Source organism: Danio rerio, chromosome 9 (assembly GCF_052040795.2).
Source record: "Danio rerio strain M-AB ecotype USA chromosome 9, GRCz13ab, whole genome shotgun sequence".
Classification (NCBI taxonomy): domain Eukaryota; kingdom Metazoa; phylum Chordata; class Actinopteri; order Cypriniformes; family Danionidae; genus Danio; species Danio rerio.
In genome coordinates, this window is record NC_141029.1 from 32862881 (window position 1) to 32888309 (window position 25429).

Sequence of the window (25429 nt, forward strand, 5' to 3'; positions counted from 1 at the left end):
TGTCCATATGTTCATGTTCTACTTGGTGAAATTAGGTTGGCGGTTTAACTGCATAATGACCGAAATGGCCTTAAACAATAACTAAATGCTCTGCAGAATGTTTCGTTTACACATTCATCCACAAATTACATGTAAACTAATCAGCTTTTACGGCGTAAAACTCATTACTTTTTAGTACTTTTAAAGGGCTGCTTTTTACTCATATTTTGAGTAATATTTACAACAGATACTTTTGCAGTACTTTTTGTACTTTTACTTGAGTATGATTTTTTTAGTACTCTTTCCACCACTGATTATTAGTTAATTAACATATAATTTGCTTGCTTAGTGTCATTTTAGATATTGGTTATTTTTCTGTTGCCTTAAGAACCTTTAAAATAAATCACTTAATTTGCTAAAATGATATGGCTATGCATGAAAAAATCTTCTCTAGATGTGTGTTTCCCCTAAATAACCTGACACAGTTATCAATCAATCAATCAGAGTCAAGCACAACAACCCCATATAAATAAAATAAGGACAATTGCCTGATATTTAACTTATTAATATAACTGAAGCAGACATTTTAAAATGATAAGGGTTTCCTTTGAAGTTTAAGAAACATTCTTTTCAAAGTGCAATAAAATCATCATCAGATGTATAATACTTTGCTAAAAAGTGATTTTATTACCTTAAAATACCAAGAGGGGGAAACAAACTCTTCTCATCATTGCATACAGCAAGGAATCGATTGGGAAATGACATCACAGGAGGGAAAGAAAGAAAGAAAAACAGCAGGGAGGAAGGGAATCAATTATCGGTGTTATAATTCAAGCTCTTGTTTGCAAACGTTGCAGTGCCATTGATTGCGTTTGTTTTCATTGCGCTTGCCATTATTGACTTGTTAAAACCATATTTCTCTCTCATCGGTGGTTTCAAATGTGCAACCAATCAACCAGTGGTGTTCAAAAATCGTGTAATAATTACTCAAAACGTATGAATTTGTGACAGAATTAGCCATGCGATGAAGGAAAGGATCACAATCTCTTATCATACACTTAACCGTATGGATAAGCTTGCAAACACATTAATAACTGTAAGACTTCTGCTTCTTATTGTACTTGTTACACTGTCAAGAACGATCTCGTCACAAATTCAATGCATCGCTGCGTTGGGCGCTTTTAACTGACATTGAGGCAGTCGGTAGCGCTGCGATATCTTTCTGATGAGCGCTGTCACATTTCCTCAACACCTATCAGAAAACATAGACCCTAAACCCATTGTCTTTTAAGCAGGCACATCCATCATGCATCGCGTGGCTTCTTTATAATCAGCCGGCTTGAACATGGAGCACTCATTTAGCATAAAGCGTCGGTGCTCTTAAAATAGCTCCCCATAGAGGACGGATTGAGTGAGCCATGCCTCCTGCTCTTTGATAGGGATCTGTTTGGTCACACACAGCACCAGCTGTCATCTCAGCCTCGACTGCTGTGATTTAATTAGTCTGTTTATGTCCTTTCTAATAATAAATCCCACACTGTGGAAGGACAACTCCAACAAGGGTTGCGCTTTGTTTTTCAATCTGGCCGCCTCGCACTGCTAAACGTGGCGTGGAAACGACAAACAAAGTTTTCGGCCTAATCGTGTCGGCCTATTTGACTTTCCCTGTTTCTTACTCTCTACTTTCATTACTATAAGTCAGAGTGGTGTAAATGTTTTAGATTTTCTTATTTAAGAAATTGATCCATTTTTTTTTTTCAATTTGGATTTTTTCGGTAATTATGTTTATTTGTTTTATTGTCATTAATGTTTGATTATTTATTTGTATTATTATGTATGTATGTATGTCAAACATTTATATTATATTTTATAAATACCTACTTTATGCTTGAACAGTTTAACACTAGTATAGACAACCTGACAAAATTCTTGTCATCAATCCCAGTTGTAAGAGCAACAAATAATAACTTCAAGCTCTTCTAGTTGATCGTTTGAAAATGTGGCAAAAAGTAAATTTTATCATTGAATCTGTTGAACTGCATCCCAATCATTATAAATACTGCAGAAGACATAGCGGAACTTGAACTTAAGATTCTCACAGAAATCAGTCAAGTTTAGTAAAGGAAAAATCATGATTTGTGGTTACATTCAGTATGGGGGTTTGCAAGAGATCTGCAAAGTGGATGGCAACATCAACAGCCTGAGATATCAAGACATTTGTGCTGCCCCTTACATTACAAGCCACAGGAGAGAGCAAATTCTTCAGCAGGATGGTGCTCCTTCTCATACTTCAGCCTCCACATCAAAGTTCTTGAAAGTAAAGATCAAGTTGCTTCAGTATTGGCCAGCCCAGTCACCAGACATGAACATTATTGAGCTTGTCTTGGGTAAGATGAAGGAGGAGGCATTGAAGATGAACCCAAAGAATCTTGATGAACTCTAGGAGACCTGCAAGAACACTTTCTTTGCCATTCCAGATGAATTTATCAATTTATCAATAAGTTATTTGAGCCATTGCAGAGATGTATGGATGCAGTCCTCCAAGCTCATGGGGGGCATACACAATAATAATTATTTTTCCAATGCAGCATGACTTTTTATTCTATACTGTACATTATTTCTGTTAATTGACAAGGCTTTTGTCTAAGCAAAGTCAGGCCTTACTGTCCTAATTAAATAATTAAAAACCAAAACATGATCATATTTTATTTTGGTAAAATAAGCATAATATAGAGGCCTTTGCTTTTTCATATAAGCCACTTCTGATACCAAATGATCAACTAGAAGTCACGTTCTTAATTGTTGTTTTTAAAACTTGGATAGGTGACAAGACTTTTGTCAGGAAGTGTGTATTGATCAAATGTTTATATTTAATAAAAACGTAAACATAAATAAACAATAAAACTCTATTAACTATTTTTAGTTAATAAAAATAACAACAATTAAAGGAATAGTACACGCAAAAATGAAAATGTACTCACTATTTATTCACCTCCAAACCTTTCATGAGTTTCTTCTTTTGAGCACAATGCAAAATATTTGGAAGAAATCTGAAAACCAATGGTTACAGATTTGCAGAAAGAAAAGAAAGAAACAGAAGAAAGAAACAAAGGTTTGAAATAATTAAAGGGCAAGTAAATGATGACAAAATTTTTAGTTTTGGGTGAACTATTCTTTTAATTAAAACAAAATATTTATGGCTGAGACGTTTTCTTGTGCCATGGCTAAATGTATGTTTTTGTGGTGTTATAATTTTTAATCTTTAATTTTTGGCATATCATTATTATTAAAATCATAAATGAAAAAAAAATTTTTAGATTCAGAGAAATAAATGGAAATTAAATTAACATTCTCTTCAAGAAAATACTTCGCAAATAAAAGCAAAAAAAAAATGTTTGCAATGTTATGCAATTCTCAAATGTATATGCAATTCTCAAATCTAAAATAAATTCATAATATACAGTTGAAGTCAGAATTATTTGCCCCCTTTTGATTTTTTTTGGGGGGGGGCTAATAATTCTGACTTTAACTGTATATATGCCAGAAGTCTTTAGAGTGAAAAACCAGCCTGCAGCCAAACTACGCAAACACTGTTCACATCCTATCCACATCTCTGAATCGCAGCAGCAGAAATCAGGGCAATGATACATTACTCATTATTCACTAACTCCCACCATAGAAATTCAGCACGGGAGATATCCAGACTCTTCAAACGCTCCTCACCTGTGTCCGTTTACATTGCTGAACGCTGTTTTGTCTCTCCTCAAACAGTGAGGCAGGAAACATCAGTAATAGCTCAGAGAAGCCAGACATACACACACACACACGGCCTCTCCTGGGCATTCGTTTCTGAGTGCCTCTATTAGTGCGATGCGCTCCTGGGAAGCAGGTGACAGATAAGTGGAGAGCGTCACACATTTTAATAGAATTTCAAAAAGATAACTCGATAATCACTTACTTTTTTTAATGAAGTCAAATTGCTTGTTTTAATTCCGGTTGCATCGACTGTTAAGCATCAGCATAAAATTGAATATGCATGATTTGGGAAGAGAGAAAGCGGGGGAGGGGGGGTGTCGGGTGTAAAAACGTGGTGTACACAAATGCCTACAACTGCAGAAACAGATTACAAAATGGGAATTGATTAAACATTATTTCTGTAATGATCCGTATCATGCTCTATCATCTCTGAAAAGCGGCGCGGCGAACAGAGCTGCAGATATTTGTGCGAAGTGAAATAAATAAGCGCTTTGCTTGTCGGGCCTCATCAACATTAAAGCTCATTCTTCATTAATTGGATGAATTCATTTGAAGCCGTTTGATTCGCCTGTGTGTTGGCCGTCCCTCTTTGCTAATCTCTGTCAGGTTGCATTTATAAGTGGGATTGAGTGACCTTTGGAGGCAAAGATAGGGATGAAGAGATCCACGCAATTTGAAAAGACAATGTCACATGGTGTAAATGCGCTACATGTAATAAATGACATTCAACCTTTCACACACGATAAGCTTCCGCGGGTCATAATGCGAAAGATGCATGTGCTTTGACTGCTCTGAATATCCCTTCGATAGGTCATTCAATTATGGCAGAGACTCACCAAAAAAAAGTAAACGCTGTGTCTTATGATGACGGAGAGGATGCGGTGCAAATGGAAAGTATTGCTGATTGTTGTGGTGATGATAATATTGCAGCAATTAGAATGTGAGGGATTGAACGTGTGGTTGGGTGTATCACTCATGCCTGGAGCCCCATTAACCCCAACCAGACAAGTGATCCTGCTCTGGGTCAGGCGTTCTGCCAGAACAAATCAACCCATATAGCCTCAAGTTACTGAAAGTAGACCATATTTAGGCCGTGTATTTGTGCGAAATACTGGATTTCTGTATGTGCTACTGAACTTTTTTTGAGTGTGCCTGAGGAAGTGTGAGTGCTTCAAAGTTCTTTTGAAGCACTTCAGATGTCTGGTTTAGATACCATGTCTTTAGTAAAGAACGTAAACACAAATATAGACATAATATAATGTGGATATCAGAGATAAGCTAATTTTTGCCAAAAAAAATTGGATTGCAATTTTCTAAACTCCTAATGTTGCTATTTATCACACTCAATGCAATTTTTTGAGTAATACATCCCATATTTTCTAAAATATCAGCCTCCACCAAATGGTTGATATGTTGGTTTATGGTAAAAGTACCAGAATTATTAAAATTTAAAATTTTGAAAATATCAAGTATATTAGACTGATTTATTTAAAAACTTAATCAAAATTTAAAAAAATGTGAATACTAAATCATATTCATTTTTTGAAGTATGCCATAAAATATGTCAGATTCTAATTTATTAAGTTTTTATTTTTCTTACAAACCAACAAAGCTGTGTAAGTCATTATTTAAAACAGTCAAAGTATGGTCAACCATATGGTAGAGCACGCAGCTTAAAAATGATGTCATTGGTAATTTTGTAGGTAAACGTCTTTTCTGAATTATTATTTTAATAAGATTTAACCATTTAGAACAAAGATTGGTTTTGTTTGATGCATTTGTATAAAATAGAAACTGTTTAAAAATGTATTTGTATTAATATAAATGTGATTATTTTATTTTATTTCAGAATTTTTAGCCAGATTTTCTTTTCTTTTCAGTGTATCAGTATATTTCTTGTTTTTAATGGAATGAATGTCTTAATGTTTCACTATATATATATATATATATATATATATATATATATATATATATATATATATATATATATATATATATATATATATATATGTGTGTGTGTGTGTGTATAAATTTTTATTAGATTTTTTTATTGTTTATTTTTCCTTTTTTATTTTTTGCTAAGTTGTTTTTATTTAATTTAATAACATTTCGATTTAATTTAATTCAATTTAGGTTTTGTTTATTTTATTTTATTTAAAGTTTTTTTTTTGTTGCCATTTTTGGCTTTTATTGTGATAAGACATGAAATGAAGTTGAGGGAGAGAGTAAATAAGTAAAATAAATGAATAATAATAAATTATTAAAAAATAAAATAATAAAACTGAAATAAAAATATTTAAAAATGATACAAAAAATATTAGTGTTAAAAAGAATTAGAAAAAATAAATTAATAATACTTTAGTTACAGTATAATTAAATAATTTTTAATAATTATTAACACAGTTACAACTAGGGATGTCCCGATCAGTGATCAATGTGTGTCAATGTAATGGATTCCAAAACAATACTGGGACCCCATTGACTATTGTGTTCACGAAAATCAAATTCTTCACATAAGAAACTAAAAAAAAAGCACCATCCAGATCTGAAACACATGATGGTGAACAAATAATAACATAATTTCCATTTTTAGTTGAGCTATTCCTTTAAGCACACTCAATAAAACTGAAGTGGGATGACAAACATAACAAATCTCCTTTCACAAGGAATTTTAGAATCACACAAAGATGCAGCAGAGGCAACGCAATGCTAATTTTGTAATTAGAACAGATGATGCAAGAGTCTGTCGTTTTATCCTGCAGAAAGTCTCCGTGATTGATAACACCGTTCGATACATTTCATCTCCGAGTCCGAGTCAAATGACAACTGCCTGCCATTGACCGAAAGCAATCTTTTTAAACGGGACCCTTTGCTCAGTATCTGATGGAAATGATGCTCCGCCTGGGTGTCACAGTCCCTCTGGGAGGAGCGTTATTGATTGGACTTGAATATATTGTACCCTCAGTGGAAACATCTGCTGCCTTCTGCTTTCTCTAAACCAGCAGTAGTTTATGGAGAATGATACGGGACACATTTAAGCTGGATCTAATTCAGAGGCAAATTGGGTGTGCTTTTGGTGAAGTGTCCTGAAGCCTGTGTCTGGGCATCTAGAAGCATGAAGGTAATTGCATTTACCAGATGGAGTTACAGTGGATAGAAGACTCAATTGTGGCTTTCACCAGAAACAAAACAACAAACCCATGGGTTTATTTTGCAATTTTGTTTTTCAGGGTTCTTATGGTAAACTATAACTAACTAAAACCTAAAAATATAACTGTTAAACTTACTTAAAGCACTAAAATTGGTAATAAATAATTAAATAAATAAATGAGAAAGAAACTATAAAATTAACCAAAACCTAAACTAAGATTAAAATTAACAACATTATTTTAACTTGATAAGTAAATAAAGTAACATAAATTAATAATAAATTATTAAATAATAAAAAAATAATTAAACTAAATAAAAATATTTTTTAAATTCTAAAAAGTATTAGTGTTAAAATAGAATTAAGCTAAATAAGTTATTAATACTTTAGCTAGAATTCATTTATTTTTTTAAACAATATTAATACATTTACAACTAGAGATGTCCCGATCAGGGTTTTTTTGCCTTTGAGTCCGATTTTGAGTATCTACCGATACCAAAACTTGATCTGATACTTCTATTATACATAGAAATAATAAAGAAGAGCGAAGAAACTGATCCAGGATGTTCCTTATTATTTTAACATTCAATAACTCTGTTAACAAACAGACCACTTCTGTGAGGTAGCTTAAACAATCAAGTAATAAATAACATAGTGCAACGGTAAATATGTATAAAAATTTATATAAAAACAAATAGCACCTCAACTTAAAAGCAATCCCAAGTTTACATATCTCACAGTTTGCTATATATATATACAGTTGAAGTCAGAATTATTAGCCCCCCTGAATTATTAGCCCCCTGTTTATTTTTTCCCCAATTTCTGTTTAACGGTGAGAAGATTTTTTTCCAACATATTTCTAAACATAATAGTTTTAATAACTCATCTTTAATAACTGATTTATCTTATCTTTACCATGATGATAGTAATTTTTACTAGATATTTTTTAAGACACTTCTATACCGCTTAAAGTGATATTTAAGGGCTTAACTACTTTAATTAGGTTAACTAGGCAGATTAGGGTAATTAGTCAAGTTATTGTATAATGATGGTTTGTTATGTAGACTATCAAAAATATATATATAGCTTAAAGGGGCTAATATGTTTTACCTTAAAATGTTTTTTTTTTATTTTTTTATTTTAGCGGAAATAAAATAAATGACTTTCTTCAGAAGAAAAAATATTATCAGACATACTGTGAAATTTTCCTTGCTCTGTTAAACATAATTTGGGAAATATAAAAATATAAAAAGAAAATATATATATACATATATATATATGTATGTACGCATATATATATATATATATATATATATATATATATATATATATATATATATATATATAAACATACATATATATATGTATGTATGTATGTATGTACATACGAATCCTAATCAGGAGGTAACGTCCGTTTCCGATCATGTCTGAAACCATGTGATCGGCCTTAGTTAAAACTAATTTTGTGTAAAAATTATGTAAATGTAAATATAAAATAATCCAGATACAACATAACACTGTTGTTTATATTGTTTTTTGTTGTTTGAGTTTTTACAATAACTTACAAAAAGTTTAATAATCCACCCGAATTAGGTGTGTGTTGGAATGTGCATGTGTAAGTGTGCATGCATTTGTGTGTGTGTGTGTGTGTGTGTGTGTGTGTGTGAGTGTGTGTGTGTGTGTGTGTGTGTGTGTGTGTGTGTGTGTGCGTGCCGTAATTATTATTATTATTATTATTATTATTATTATTATTATTATTATTATTACTATTATTATTATTGTTGTTGTTGTTATTATTATTATTATTATTATTATTATTATTATTATTATTATTATTATTATTATTATTATTATTATTATTATAAAATGTTCATATGATTTATTTATAATACAATTTGTGAAGTAACATTCTTTAAGTCTTTTAGTAGATCTATTATATGAGATACTTGCTTTGTTTACCTAATAAGTGAATCTAATTGGATTTGCATTGTAAACATCAAATAAAAGTTAAAAATGTATTTTTTTTTTATTCATATATTAAGTTTTTAGTTATGATACTCCCAAAAATATTCTGTATAAATCCACAGATGTTTTACAAAATTCTCAGCAGAAATAGCAAAAAATGCATCTGCAGATTCTGTCTGGCCCTAGTCATGTCTAAAATGTGATCATTTAGGCAAAAGGAAATTCACCGGATGATTCAGTGGGACAGTCTGTGTAACAGGTAGTGAAGCTGGACCGAAATCACTTCACCACCATATGCCAAGAACTGCTGCTGGGCCTTTGTCCTTTCTTTAGGAAGAATAAATAAATAATAAAACAATATTGTCTGTCTCCTCCATAATCCCTCGCACATGTTTGCTTTAATGGTTTAGAGGGGGGGGGGGGGGGGGGGGGTAATTATGCTACCTCATCAAACTAGAGATGTTTTCTTCCCATTATTTTTTACACTCACAAGTGTGTAATAGATGTTTTTCTTTGGCCTCTGTTTCTGATTATGCTCTCTCACTTCAGAGTGATCGCAGTAAATGCCTGTTCCTCTGTTCTTGTGGCTTCAGAAATCGCCTGTATCACAAACTCAAGCGTCTGCGCTGCATTATTGTCAGTGATAGTGTACAGGTCTGTTTTTTTTTATTATCAGTTTTGGGGGAAGGAATATTAACAAACTCAAGATGTTATTTTTTATGATTAGCATTAAGATTATAAACAGGAAGAAAAGACTTTAAAGCTTTTTTCTCAATGACACAGAAAGGCCGTGGGTGGCTACTTCAAAGTCAAATACCTTCCTCTAACGGGCCTTTAATGAGTTACAGCATTTCTCAGCCTTGACTAGCTTTGCCATCTGGGAAAAAAGAAAACTATCTATACTTTAAACAGAGAAATGATGTTGTGTCTGTTTATAAATGACCCCCTTTGTTTTCTTTTTTCTTTGTTTTTTTTTCTTTTTTTTTGTTTTTGTTTTTTTGTTTTGTTTTTTGCCGTTGGTGTCGTGGATCAATCTTGAACATCAGTATTGAGGTCATGTTTTAACTCATTCTGTATATACATGTATTTAGTTGTTTGAACCTTTAACGCACTTTGTTGACTTTAAGTTACATTTCTTCTACATGCCAACTAATTGTCAATAGATTATGAGTGGATTAGGTTGGGTTTGGGGTTAGTGTAAGTTAACATGTACTTGCAAAGTTTCTTATAGTCAGTTAAATGTCTGTTGAAGGAGCAGTATCAACAAATATTAAGCAGACAGTCTACTAATATTTAAAATAAAATAAATAAAAAATAAATAAAATCAAGTAATTTGGAATTACCAGTAGCTACAGTAAAACTACCTATCATAAACCAATATCTTAATATCTTAACCAATCACAGAGCCATCTAGATGTCAGCAAATATAGTAGATTGATTTGAATTTTCTTAAAATATAAAAGATGCCATAGAATGAAAATCTGCATATACCAAGGCAAAGCTGAAAAATAAGTGTTCAATACATAGAAATGACATACTGTGAGCCTCAAACACTATTGTTTTCTCATTCTCATGCAAATCATGTGAGTGGAATATCCTGGTAAAAAAAATAGGACAATATAAACTAAACATCAACTGTCATTTTTCACATGGGATCATTAATATGCACACCATTGTTTGATAGGCCATATTTAGGGCGATTAGAACAATATATCTTTTCTTATTTGTCAGTTTATTTAAGATAGTATTATATTTACTATGTATGTGGGACTCTTATTTTGAATACGGGACAGGCTTTAATAAAGAGTACAGTTTTTTTGACACAGGCAGCCATGAATTACCATGGAGTCTTATTTGTTCACAGCATGTCAGAACACAAAATATACAGATTACACATTAACTTAATGCCATATAGAAAAGGCACAAAATCTGTTTTACTATATTTTTTAACATGGATATTGTTAAATGTGCTGTGTGTGTTTGTAGCGAGGCAAGTAACACATGAATACTGCTAAATATAAGAGTAAATTCCAGTCTGTGTCTTCTTACTGTACACGTTGAAACCATAAAATCCATCTCTGTCATCTCCTTTTGTCTAGTGTAATCATAATTTGGTCTATGTATCATCCTTAACACCATTTAGAAGAAACTGGGTTACTGTGGTGGAATAAAGATAGCTTACTTAGTCCTTCAATCTAAAATAAATCTCCCTACCACTTAAGTTGAAAAGATCATTCAACAAGAAATCTACTCAATTCGTTAAAATATTTGTTAACAACTGAAGTATGATTTATTTAGCTTTAGTGTATTTTACAGAACATTGTGTGTGCGTGCGTGCATGCGTGCCTGCTTGTGTGCGTGCGTGTGTACGTGCGTGCGTGCGTGCGTGTGTGTGTACGAGTGTGTGTGTGTGTGTGTGAGAGAGAGACTGTGTGTGAGAGTGAGTGTTAGGCACTGACATGAGCTGGATCACCAGAGCAGTGCACATTAATATTCACGACCCTTCCAAATATGGTCAAAACGTACCAAATCATATTAGAGGTAATTACTAGTGTAGGAAATGGTCCTGAAAAAACAAACAAAAAAAACATTTCTAGATCATTTTTTCACTTACCTAAGCCAGACACCTTCTATTTAGATATCAATGCATTCAATAGCATCATAAAATTACTTTAATTAATTTGTGGGCACAAAAAAGTCTTGATGAAGCTTTCCTAGAGGAAGGTCTTCATTTATAGACAACATGTAATCTCAATTATTTCACAATTAAAATGTAGCATAGTTTGTTATTTGAATAAAAAACCTGTGCCAAAAGCCTTGAGAGTTGTTTAAACAAAACTGATTATTGTTTATGCCAACCGGCGAAACCTCTTTATAACGATGGGCATCGCAAAAAATAACAATCTGCCATTCTGAAAAGCCTCATGAAAAAAACAACTTAAATTGTTTTCCCGATTCAACAGCTACTTCAAAAGGCGCAAGATTTTGGCTCTCAAATCAAAGGGACGAGCAAAAGAGAACGTCTGTTTAGATAAGAGCATTTACAACATACTGCTCCATGGCGTTGCGCTCACAAACAAAGATGGATAGGCCAGAAACAAGTCATTTAATTAGCGCTGGAACCCCCGTCTCTGACTCCAGCAGCCAATTACACATTCCAGCGGCATCTGCAGGTCCTATTTCACGGGAGGAAAGCAAATCTTCCCTGGCTCGGCTTCATACAGTACATCTTTCCTCTTCCATTTAAGAGAAGGTAAATAGCAGAGATGGACAGCTTCATTAGACAGCATCTGAGGAGCAGGCAGGGCGGATTGTCGCTTAAATAGTGGGCTTTTACTGGAGGGCTAACCGGCGACCTCAGATCAATTACAGCTGACATTATTGTTTGTCGTGAGCTCTTCCAGGACAGAGGAGTAGAGGCAGAACGGGCCCGGGCGCTGCTGAAAATGTAATTTTCCTCCTCTTTTGCTTTCATTCCACAAACAATAAATCACTCAGTTGAAGAGATAATAAAGTGCCAAGTAGGAGCTGGTTTAATTTTTGTCAAGGGAAAGCTTCCTCCCTCACTGGATAATGCAGGCTGCTATAGCGCTCTGAAGGCCAGCTTTCGACAGACAATGGCTGCTTCAATCTGTCTCGCTTTTAAGGGCCACGGAAATCAAAGTTCATCTGTTTGACAATAATATCTTGCTTGCTATTCATGCAAATTATGGCAGTTTATCCCTCTGGCAGGTGAGGAAAGTGCAAAAGGAGTAGGCTTTCTTCCAAATGGTTATTAGCAGTTAAATTCAGAAAGACGAAGACGAAGATCACGCCGTCATTTACTGTATGATGAATGTGTTTTAAATTACTTGAAATTCATTATGAATTTTGTTTTGGTGTTAAAAGTCAGATATGTTTATTGACCACATCAAAAAATAAATAAATAAATAAAACTCTGGCATGGGTCACAAATGAAGGTTTTTTTTAAGCATCAACATTTTCACTACCCAATAAAAACAAACATGTTTGACTTGGAGGTTTTTGAATGCATTTACTGTAACTGTTACTCTAAATAATGATGGAACACTTTATCTTGTCTTAATGTTTTACATTTTATTTTCACAGAAGTTATTTTAAACTTCAAAGTCTGTCAGGTCAAAAATCTGAAAATTATACTGCTGCAAAAATATTTTTCTATATTTTATACATTATATTTAGTATTCAGTATTAGGTTCACAGACTGTGAATGTGTGTGCAATACCTTTAAAAAATGTTTACAAGCATGGTAGAAGAAGCTAGAAAAATTAGCATTTTTTCATAGTCATACCACATGACACCAAGGTTACAATGGTTTAACATTTTTCATTAGTTTTAGTTTTTATTTAGTTTTAACTTTGTTTTTATAATTAGTTAGTTTTAATTCGTTTTTAGAGGTAAAATTATTAGTTTGTATCAGTGTTTTTGTTTATTGGTTTCAGTGTTAGTTTTAGTTTTTTATTTTTTGTTTTTTTTTGTAAATAAGGATATTTGTTAGGTGCAAGATTTAAAGTCATTAGAATAAATATTGTATAATAAAAACTAACACTATTATACTAAATAATAAAGATACATTTTTGGAAACATGTAATAGGACACATGAACACAGCCATCTACCCATTCTCAAATTCAAATACAACAGCCCACAAGATAGCAACCCTAAGTACAATATGTGTGCAAGGCTGCTTCTGTGGCTAGATACACAGTAGTAATGGGAACTTTGGATCTTTAATGTTAACAGGATATTTTGTGACAATCCTCCAATGTTTGGACTTAACATGTCAAAAATATGTCAGCAATTAAAATTTTAGTCAGTTAAAACATCAACATGATCTGAAAAGTTTCTTATATAAGTTTTTTTTTTTTTAACCCAACCGAAGTTAGACTCACTTATTAAAAAATCCATCACAATTTTCTATTCTAAAATAAACTTACGTTTTTTCACCACATCCTCTCATTAAAGCTCTTGGTTTACCCGCTTTGCAGTTTTTAAGTTTAGTTCAGTCACAATAGGCTGTCATGTATTGTTTGTGTGCAGTTCACCTGCTGATTTATGCATGTGCAGTATTATTAGTTTACCGGTTCTCAAATCTGATCTCTGTGTACTGTTCTAATAACTGAATAACTCAGGAAAAGTTGTTTATTTCAAGTCATGGTGCAATTTAAAAAGAAAGGGATGTCTGGGAAAGAGTGCTAGAGATTTCAAATGATTTAGTTCGGTTTGGTGAACTAGTTCAGCTGGTTCACTTAGAAGATCTTGTTAAAAAGAATGATTCGTTCATGATCAGGATCACTAGTATGGAAATAAAACCCATTATTGGGCACAAATGTGTCAAATAAATACTTTTAAGTCATTGCTCAGGTTGTATTTAATGCCGTGCTGCTGTCATGTCCACTTGTTGTTTTTTAAAATCAGAGCAACAGCAAGTACTGACTGGAGAAGGACCCGCTTGATCTGGCCAATGTATAATTAACCTTGCATGAAACTCATTAAGGTTATAACTAGATTTTTTTAAAACAATCATTTTGCATAGACCAATCAGATTTTTTAATGGTCTGTATACAAACAGAATACAGAAATGTTAAAATAATAAGTATAGTCGATAATGGCTTGCACTGGCTTGCTTGGATGGGACTTGTGGGGCTGCACATTGATGGATTTGCTTTTCAGTGTTCGGACTTTGAGCAGTGAAATTTAAACCAAACTGAACTGAACTAAACTAAAAATCAACGTTGAAAACTGCACTGAAACATTAGACCTTCTAGGTTAATCTGCTTTGAAACAATCTGCAATAGAATAAACATGAATTAAATTGAATTGAATAATTTGATATCTCATTTTTAAATGTATCTTCAGCTGAACAAAGATCTGCAACCTGACAGAACACAAATCAGCTCTTGAAGTGCACATAAGTAAATAATTTTTCAGGTGCTCAATATTTTCATTTATTTTTGGTCAATAATCTGTCTTTATTAAAAAGATAAATACTTTAATGTAGTAAAAAGAAAAACTTTTATTTCTTTTTAGACTAATTTCTTGAAAAAGTACAAAAGAAGCAAAAAGACTGCTGATGATCAATGTAACTATTTCATCAGACATCTGAATTAGACATCCACAGTTCATCGCCTTTCAGTCTGTCTGAAAAGCTTTGCTGGACCTCTTTTAGCTTGTATCATGTTTTCTCCACTTTTCAATGGGCCATTATGGCTGAAACATCACTTAAGGATGGCGAAACATGAAAGGAGGTGGGACGAGGAGAGAGAGAGAGAGAGATTAGACCCCCGAGAGCAGTCTGCTACTGTAAGCCTGCGGTGGTTCTTCTTTGTGAAGTCGGTCAACACAACAGACATCATTCACCGGCGGGCTGATAAAGGACGCCCATTTAAATGACAAAAGCAAAGTCATATCAGACTTTAATACGTTTCTCCGCTCTCTTGTAAATGTTGATTTCCTGAAATCCAGTCAGATCTTCTTGAGCAAATCACAAAGGCGCGCCGGCACTCAATCCGGCTCTCGAAAGCTCTGAAAGGTAGATATGTGCATGAATGCCTCTCTCAATTTGTTTGGACGTGGCGCTGTAAGTATCCTGCAATCACACGCTGGCGCCGTGGCAGGTTTTAATTGAGTCCGGTCCTGCGAGCGGTAATTGATTCAGACTCGGCACTCGAGGAGAGACGCCTTTACAAGGTGCTGCTTGGCCTCTCGTTCTTTTAATCTCCGCCTCCTTTTTAATGTCGGGGAATGTGTTTTCCCTGTGCATCTGGTCATCTTTCTTATGGAAATGCACAATGCTTCTCTGAGGAGCGCTGACACTGAAGGGCCCCCTCCTCTTATTTTTGTGTGTGTAGTCCTGATATTTTGCACAAAAACAACTCACTGGATTATCCCTCTGAGTCTCCTGTTACCTTGAGCCGGGCGATAAAGGGGAAAGTGTGGGACGGAGAGCACAGGATGCCCTGCGTGCTCGATCGGATCCGATGCGAAGCCTCAAGTTTGCTTTCAAGTGCTGGAGTGGTGCCTTTGACCGAAATTTCTCCGCGTTACTTTTGATCCTTTAGTTCAAAGTCAGGAGTGGGAGTGAGTGGGTCTTTAGTTCAGGGACACACACCAGGCTGTGACCTTATTTGTGTGCATATGTCCTTTGAAAAAGCGGGACAGCTTCCTTTCTACCCATTTAATCACTGTCTAAGAATGTAGCACAGTTCGCCTTAGTTATATATACGAGTTTAACCTGCAAGATCTGGTTTTCCTCTTCCGAATCTTTGAATGCCTTAATTATTTCAATACCATGTAGCTATCAAGGACCTGCAAATGACGTTGTGAATGCACTCTTTTATACGAGTAATGGAGTTTCTGGCACAAATACACATAATTAGCTTGTAGGCATCTCATGATACACACTTAGTTTTAATTGGCTCGTTTTTGCTCATTTTAACTAATGCCTTTCATGTTTTTGCCTTATTTTGAGCGCATTTACTATTAATGGTGAAATATTTCCATAATTTCTTCCATTTCCCAGCACAATAAAGATTAGTTTAAATCTCAACAATTATTTGGTTATTATAACTCTAATCACCACAGCGCTACAGTATATATTATTAACAGCCGCATATATTATTAACAGCCAAAGTGAATATTTATGTTTCTAATGACCGTAATGGTTTTTTAAATGTGCTGCGATTCCTTATTTCTTTATAGACATCAACAGCTTTCATGTAACACAGTATCTAATGCGGTGATTATTATTTAATGAATATTTACTCTCCCCGCACAATAGGTCACGTGTGAATAATTCATAGCATTTCTCCTTTAAATCGTCCTCTCCTCTTCAGCGCTCTGCTTTCTTTTTCCGTCACACACGCATCTTCCATTTGCACACAACTTAATGCCAGAAATGATTAATTAATCAGCCGCTCTGGTCTCTCATCTGCAGGCTTGGAGCTGCCGTTTATGATGATGCCCCACCCCCTGATCCCTGTCAGCCTGCCTCCCGCATCCGTCACAATGGCGATGAGTCAGATGAACCACCTCAGCACCATCGCCAATATGGCCGCCGCAGCACAGGGACAGAGTGCCCCATCCCGAATGGTGACATCAGTGATTAAGGTAACCCACGGCGCCGTTCTCTCATTGTGTCGTGCACATCTCTCTCTCTCATCAGCCATTGGGGGAAGGTGGGTGGTGCGCGATCCGTGCTTTTGGTACGGCATTGCAGGGGGTAGTGTTTCAGACAATAGCCTGTGAAAGAATGAAAGCAAAGATGCAGAGAATGGGTGAAGGGAGGGAGGAGGGGTTATATCCAAAAATGCAAAAAAACATATAAAAAGACGAGGCAGCAGCATGGATGCTTCTCTGTCCATGAAGGTGTGTTGGCTGAAAAGAGTGTGTCATGTAATGGCCGCCCCGGCTGTGTTTGTTTTTCCTGTTGGCTGTGCAGGAACGGGTCCCCGACAGTCCCTCCCCTGCCCCCTCTCTGGAAGACGGCAGGAGGCCGGGGAGCCGTCCCTCGTCCCAGCGCAGCAGCAGCGTCTCCAGCTCTCCAGCACACACCGAGAGCTCCTCCGACAGAATGCGTATGTTCACCTCATAAATCTCTCTCTCCCACTCTCTTTGTCTCTCCATTTCTCTCCCCTGTCACACACGCACTGCTAAATACTGCACTAAACATGCCCCTTGTTAAGCCCGGAGCACACGTGCATCCCTTTATGCTTTCTGTTGTCTCCAACAGATGGGGGGGTGGGGGGGGATATTAGCAATCTTTAAATTTTGCTCCGGCAAGTGTTGTGCAAAAACAGACCTCCAATGTTTTCATCATTAGCTGTGCCATAAAATCAAAACAATGTTCTTAATCACTGGAAGAGCGTGGATGTTTTTCGTCATCTCTGAAATATGCTGCCAATGTTTTATGAAGTTATTCTTTACGAGTAACTGTTTATTTTGATTAGAAACGTGTTTTGAGTTCTGAAAGTTATATTGTATGCGTTTAGATTCCCTCAGTTACCGGATCACAATTAAGATATGTTTGTTTCTATTAAAGCTCAAGAATCAGTTTGGATCTTAAAGTTTAAATTAACTAATCAACATCGACAGAGGTTACACAAACTTAGGAAGGTCATGCAGCTCATGTTGTCATTAAGGCAAATCCTTCTCTTTAATAAATAAGAAATTTACTCATATTTTTTTATTATTATTAAGATAATAAATAATGAATGCTTTTAGCAGACCACCTAGTTTACGCGATTCCTGAATCGCTGTATCTAATGCAAAATCAACCAAAAATCGCAAATTTTTGCGATCCTGCAAAATTCTTAATTTCATGCAAAATAATCGTACAAAACTTAAATAATCTCATAAACCATTCAAACCATATAATCAAAATATACTTATTTCTGACTGCAAAAAGTCTGAGCAGATATCTAAAAACGGAGCAATGGAATAAACAGAAAGGCAAGAAGCTTACAATTATGGAAATTGGTTTAAGGATTTGTGCTTTACATGTATCGCCGGTATTATGATGTTCGAAAAATTGATAAATGATTTTGTTGAACTCTTTCCCTGCAGTTAACGAGAGAAAACACTACTTGAAATGAGTTTTACAGCAATTTGTGTTTTAGGTGTATTACAGTAGTGAAAGCCCGATCGCATTTCCCATGTGTGAGGTAACTACTGTATATGACAGATCCTCCGGGCAGTAAAATCTGAGAGAGAGAAAATTAAGTTCATGCATAAAAATAAGAGTTATACAACCTGTGTTTGGAATAATCCTTACCGTTTTACCGTTAAAGAAGCTTTATTTTTATGATTTGTGTCATTGTCATTGTGTCAGATTGCACACCTAACATAGTAGGCTACCTAATATGGTAAATATTATGGTAAAAAATATATGGTAACAGATATATAATATATATGTATATACAGTTGAAGTCAGATTTATTACCCCCTTATTGATTTTTTTTTTTCCCAAATGATGTTTGACAGAGCAAAAAACTTTTCACAGTATGTCTGATGATATTTTTTCTTATTATTTGTTTTATTTTGGCTAGAATAAAAGCACTTTTTAATTTTTTAAAAGCCGTTTTAAGGTCAAAATGATTAGCCCCTTTGAGCTACAGTATATATTTTTCATAGTTTACTGAACAAACCACTGTTATACTGTATATAATAAATTGCCTTATTACCCTAACCTGCCTAGTTAACCTAATTAACCTGGTTAAGCCTGGTTAAATGTCACTTTAGGCTGTATATTATCATTTTGAAAAATATCTAGTAAAATATTATGTACTGTCATAATGGCAAATATAGAAGAAATCAGTTATTTGAAATGATTTTTTTTATTCCAAAATTGTCTGCACATTTCTGGGAATTACCCATTCTAAATCGGTAATTTTTATCGCAAAAAAAAAAAAAAAAACTATGGGGGTCTGTTTACCATGTTGGTTTACACTCCAAGTGCTTTACAATCATTTTGTGGAGGTCTCTCCTGACCACCAGTTTGCTACCACCAGCATCCTCCAGTCTCAGATTTCATTCATTCATTCATTCATTCATTCATTCATTCATTCATTCATTTTTCTTTGGCTTAGTCTCTTATTTATCAGGGTTGCCAATCGGAATGAACTGCCAACTATTCCGACATTTGTTTTATGGATCGGATGCCCTCCCAGCCGCAACTCAGTACTGGAAAACACCCATACACTCTCATTCACATGCACACTCATACACTATGATCAATTTAGTTCATTCAGTTTACCTATAGTGCATGTCTTTGAACTGTGGGGTAAACTGGAGCACCCTGAGAAAACCCACTCGGACACGGGGAGAACACGCAAACTCTACACATGCGAACCTGCAACCTTTTTGCTGTGAGGCGACAGTGCTAACCACTCAGCCACAGTGCCGCAAGTCTCAGATTAAATTTTTACTAATAATATGCTAATCAATGATCATTATTATCAGTATCAATAATCATTATTAATAATTGAATTTGTAATGATTTTTTATTACATTCTAAAAATGCAAATGTCACTTTTACCTGTGACTTTAGAAATCAACTTTGTGAATTTTTTATAATATTTCAACTTAGCAAATCACAGATTAGTGTAGCCATTTTAATCCACAGGCTCTGTTTTTTATAGTTGTTTTTTTGTTGCTCAAGTTCTGTCCCCTCATCTCAGATGTCATAGAGAATTGCACTGAGAATTGCGCTCACCAGGCAGAGTGGTAAATGTGATTTTGATTGACTGGCGCATTGATTTGGAGATGAGGTATACCACAAGTCACAAACAGTTGAAAGCCAAGGACAGATTCACCTTCTGTAGCCACTGGACGGCGAGAGCTCTTTTCAACTAGAATCATTATTTATCACTCGAGGTGTTTTGCGTTGTCGATTGAGAGCATGTGGAGATGGGAATAATGTGTCTCTGTGTTCTCTCAAAGCTGTGCATCAGAATGGGCTGTCGATGAACCATGCGTTACTGGGTCTGTCTCCCAGCATCTTACCCGGGCCTAAAGAGGGCGATCTGGCTCACGACATCGTCCATAACGCCAAGAGAATGCATCTGGAGAAAGGTCAGAGTTCAATACCCTAAATCTGCATCTGAAACCAATAACTCACAGATATTGTTGGAAGTGTCTGTGAATTAGCTTAAGTTTGGCAGTTGCATGCATGAAGTCATAGGGTTATTATCTGCTTAGTACATAACACTTCATCCATTTGGATGTTTTCCTTGAAGTATCTTTCACTCAAAAAAAAAGCTAAATCAAAAAGCTAAATATATAAATACTGTATTCTTCATAGCTATTTATGTTGCTACTAGCATAATATATACAGTTGAAGTCAAAATTATTAGCCATTTTTTTTATATATTTCCCAAATATTAGTTAACAGAGCAAGGATTTTTAACAGTATTTCCTATGATATTTTTTTCTTATAGAGAAAGTCTTATTTGTTTTATTTTGGCTAATAATTAAAAATAAAAATAAAAGCACTTTTTAATATTTTTTAACCCATTTTAAGATAAAAATTATTAGCCCCTTTAAGCTTTATATTTTTCAATTGTCTACAGAACAAACCATCATTATACAATGATTTGCCTAAGTACCCTAACTTGCCTATTCAACCTAATTAACCTAGTTAAGCCTTTAAATGTCACTTTAAGCTGAATATTATCTTCTTGAAAAATATCTAGTAAAATATTATTTACTGTCATCATGGCAAGATAAAATAAATCAGTTATTAGAAATGATTTATGAAAACTAATATGTTTAGAAATATGTTGAAAAAGATCTTTTCCATTAAAAAAAAATTGGGGGAAAATATCTAATGGAGCAAATAACTGAGGAGAATAAATAATTCTGACTTCAATTGTAAACTACTATTTTAAAGCTCTGTGGCAGTAAAAATAAAAAATATACTCTTATACATCAAGGTTGCATACAATCCATATGAATTTCAGTTCATAAATGACATTGAAGACAAAAATCTATGATATCCACAAATATATTAAGCAGAAATTTAGTTATTGATTATATTTTGAGAACCAAATTAGCTTTTTAGAATTATTTCAAAGGAACATGTTGCATTGTGGACTGTAGTAGAAAGAGTGCAACATTTTTAAAACTTCTTAACACTGAAAACATATTTAAATTGTAATAATAATCCATAGTGTGTCTGTTTTTACTGTATTTTTGATCAAGGAAATGGAGCCTTGGTGAAAATAAGAAATGTCTTTGAAAAACAAATAAAATCACCTAAGACTTAATTAAAAATAAAGTTTTTTTGTTGCCATTGCTTCTATGAAGAACTGTTGACAGTTTTAAAACCATTCTGTTGCTAAAAAGCTTCTTTATGTTGGAGAAAGGTTCTTTAGAGTATCAAAATGTTCTTTGTGTTAAATAATAATAATAATACAAAGATATTTGATAATAACTGTTTGCTGAATGATTCTTTTGAGAAAGAAAGAGCAAGTATATAATAACTGTTACATTAGCATTCAGTCAAGCCCTTTAGATATTCTGAAATTCATTCAACCTGAACAAATATTTTTATAATTTTCACAAAGGTCTAAACAAAGTGAGTCCATTTTCCATTAACAACATTACAATTCATTTACTCCATTAACTTCAAGAATGCATATTTAATCATTGAGCATGGTTCCCTGTACCTCTTTACTAAATTGAATCAAATTAAATGTCAAAACATCTCCTGCTCTTAAGTACTAAGTTAAACCTTTGATAAATTTCTATTCATTTTCACTATTTACTTTGGTCTTGCAAAGAAAAAAAATGAAGTGTCATTTCACATGCTTTGCATTAAACAGAAAACGAAGCAAATAATAGATTTGAGAACTGTCTCCAGGCGCAAAGGCAGGGCTGGGGAAGTGTTGGAGAGGGTGATAATGACATTAAAACCACGGTGGAAATCACTGGGCTGCACATCCCCTGTTGGATCTGCCCGGAGAGGCGGCGCTGTGTAGGTCTCTCCCATAGACCGAGCAAGCCTGTGAATCAAAGTAATTAGCATGATTATATGAATTTACAGGTCATACCTTAGGTGTGATAGGCGGGGGGGTTGGAGATGAGGTGTTTGTGTGCTCCTTGGAGAATTGGTGTGTGCGGTCGATGTGTTTTGTTCTGTCTGGATCTCACGTTTGTAATGATTGATTGTGTACTATACATCTGGATTGACACCGCTGACATCTTGGCCTGTTTATGATAACATTATCACAATGCGCGTGTTTCGGCAAAACATTTTTTTTTTTCCTGCCGGTCCCCAATCGAGACGCTGAGATGGATCCGTCTAATCCCTCAGCACGCCACGGTTCCTCCAGCCCCGTTAGATATCAATTGAGTTAGATTGGTCCTGATTCTCTCCGACCGAGTGAAAATCCACATTGTCTATTTGCATCGCTGCTGCATTATCATTCAGACGCTTGGCATGCTTAATATGTCACTCCTCTTGATTAGAATCCAAAGCTCTCTAACGTGTGCGGCAAAGGTCTCGGGCTGTGGAAAACATTTTTATAAAATAATCCATTAATGCAGAGGAGTGCAACTAAATTAGTTACCAATTTGCTGAGCATGAATTAATGAACAGAGCTTCTCCTGGCTCCCAGAGTTGTAATTTTCATAATAACCTCAGACCTTTATTTGGCAGGTTGTTTAGTTTTTTCGTTTGAAGGTTTTCATTAGTCTAATGAGGACTGTGCAAGGGCGAGCAGTCAGCACAATTTACATGAGGAAGCTATCATAATAAATGAGGCAATTTGAATAACACGCACAGGTTTATGCCGCGAGATGAGAGAGATCGTAGCGCCGGATCTGGAGGTAACCAATACATTAGACCAACTAATAACCAAAGTAATCCCAATAAAAGCCTTAAGTGAAGGGAATAAAATTAATGATAGATATATTGAACTGTAATGATATGATACATGATGCATTAGATTAATAAAATAAATGTGCCCCATTGTTAAAGAGGAGGGGCTCGTCTGGCTTGGCCTGCTTTTGTTTATGGCAGCCTTTTTAATTAGGGTTGTTCATTGGATCAGTTTGTTTAGACAAATGAGATTACATTCCGATGGTTTAATGATATTTCTCCACTTGTTTGATCTTTATGGTCATGGCAGGGCATTAAATTAATGCCACGCCGTTCGCTTTTGCTTCAATGCAAAATATTACGATTGAAGTGTTGACGTCACCTGTATCCAAGCAGGCTAACAGTCTTTAGCCTTTCAAACAGTTGCTTTGTGTTTAGAAAATCATCTTCAGGATCAAACAAGCAAGAGTAATTAATGCTTTCAAGTTAATTTTAAACAAAAACTGAAAATTAGTAAATGATTTAAGGACTTGCACAGCAATTCAATAAACAATATGTTTACAACAAACATGATTAAGGCTAAAAACTTTTAGCCTGCCTGACGTCAACACTTGTAATATTTTGCATTAAATAAAAGACATGACCATGAAGACCATGAAGATCAAACAATTAGAGAAGCATTTTAATAAACGATAAGTTTACAATAAACAATATTACATCACCTTAGAATAAGGTTCTATCTGCATTCTGAATGATTTTGAGATATTGAGCTTCACGGTTTTTGCTTTCCATATAGCAAACATAATGTGTGTAACATTTGTTTTTTAAATAAAAAGTCTTGAAATGTAAACAACTTATAAAAAACATCCCATAATGTAAATAAATTGTCATTTAATAAGAATATGTCAATATCTCAATTTTGACAAAAATGTCAGATACTGTTGAACCTTATAATTCCAAGGTGATGATTAAGCAGCCTACATTTTACCAATTAATTTATGTACCACCAAACGAATCTGATTCCTCTAAAAGTCAAATTAGAAAGTGTTATGCCACTTGATAGTGTTTTATTCCTAAATGAATCAGGAATTAAGCCTAATTCACACTACGAGTGATTTGCAGCGGTAAAGCAACAAGCGCTCATTTAAACGGAGAATCATTTAAACGGAGAATTGTTCCAACAACCTCCGACTATGTGAACGACAGTAACCGTTGGCGACCAGGAGGGCATGTCGCGCGATGCGACAAAGTTGAGAATCCCTCCATTTTATGCAAATGAAGAATTACTTTTTTAAACGACAGCCAATAGGAGAGCCTGTAGAGCTCATGTGACCCTCTCTCAGCTTGCTCAGAGGCCAATTGTATTCTCAGTGCTGTAGACCTACACAGGCCTTTGTTTGGGGCAGGTCGCTTTCGCCACCCTAAGCGACAGTCAGCTACAAAGTTGCTGCTAATGTGAGTAAGGCAATAGTTTGGAGTGATGATATGAGCAATGACTCAACAGTTTTAATTCAATGATTCGATAACTATTCAGTGTTGCGAAAAATCTTTTGAATGATACAGTCACCTTTTTTATTCCTAAAAACACATTAGAAATCGCATATCTTTTTGAGTAATTACATACAGTACTTTGCAATTATGTTTCATGTAATGTGAATATAATCTAGATATACAACATTCTCCATGCTGTCATTATTTAAAAAAACGTATAGATTGTAAGTTTACTTAAGATATTTGCAGAAAGAAGTAGGTAATTGTGGTACTTTTTCTGCTGTTTTACTGTATAACTACTGTGATTTTAGATATACTTCTCGTCACGTACAGTTTTTTGACAACTATATACAGTATGCAGTAAGAATACAATCTTAGATAAGCCATGTGTGTTTTGCTACTGAAAGTATGAGTGTTTTGTAAATAACTGAATGAAATTATTCACTCATAAAAACACCACCTACTGGTGAATCAGTGCAAAGTTTAAAATCATAATGCTATCACTCTCAATTAATAAATGGGACATTCTGTATGATGATACATCATTGGTGTATGGTTTCCTATATCTGTCATTATTTGCTAGCATATCTGTACCAGTAGAAGTTTAGACAGATTTAAGTGCTACCTCATCTTAAAGTGAAGCAAAAAAAAAAAGCTAACAGTTTTCTCAAATTTATTATAAAGTCTGGACTAATTGAATTGCTTCACAAAGGGAATCTGTCAGAATTGTTTTTGACAAGCCTCGCTCTTGTGA

At 34.5% G+C, this 25429-nt stretch overlaps 1 protein-coding gene across 24 annotated transcripts in view; it reads left to right on the forward strand.

The window, feature by feature from the left end:
- The window catches only part of dachd (dachshund d), a 245459-nt gene that overhangs the window by 178668 nt on the left and 41362 nt on the right, over window positions 1-25429 (forward strand). For all 24 annotated transcript variants that reach the window (XM_087267117.1, XM_087267115.1, XM_087267126.1 and 21 more), the window contains 3 exon segments: window positions 16801-16973; window positions 17305-17440; window positions 20304-20435. In XM_087267117.1, the coding sequence (XP_087123243.1) occupies window positions 16801-16973; window positions 17305-17440; window positions 20304-20435 (441 nt within the window).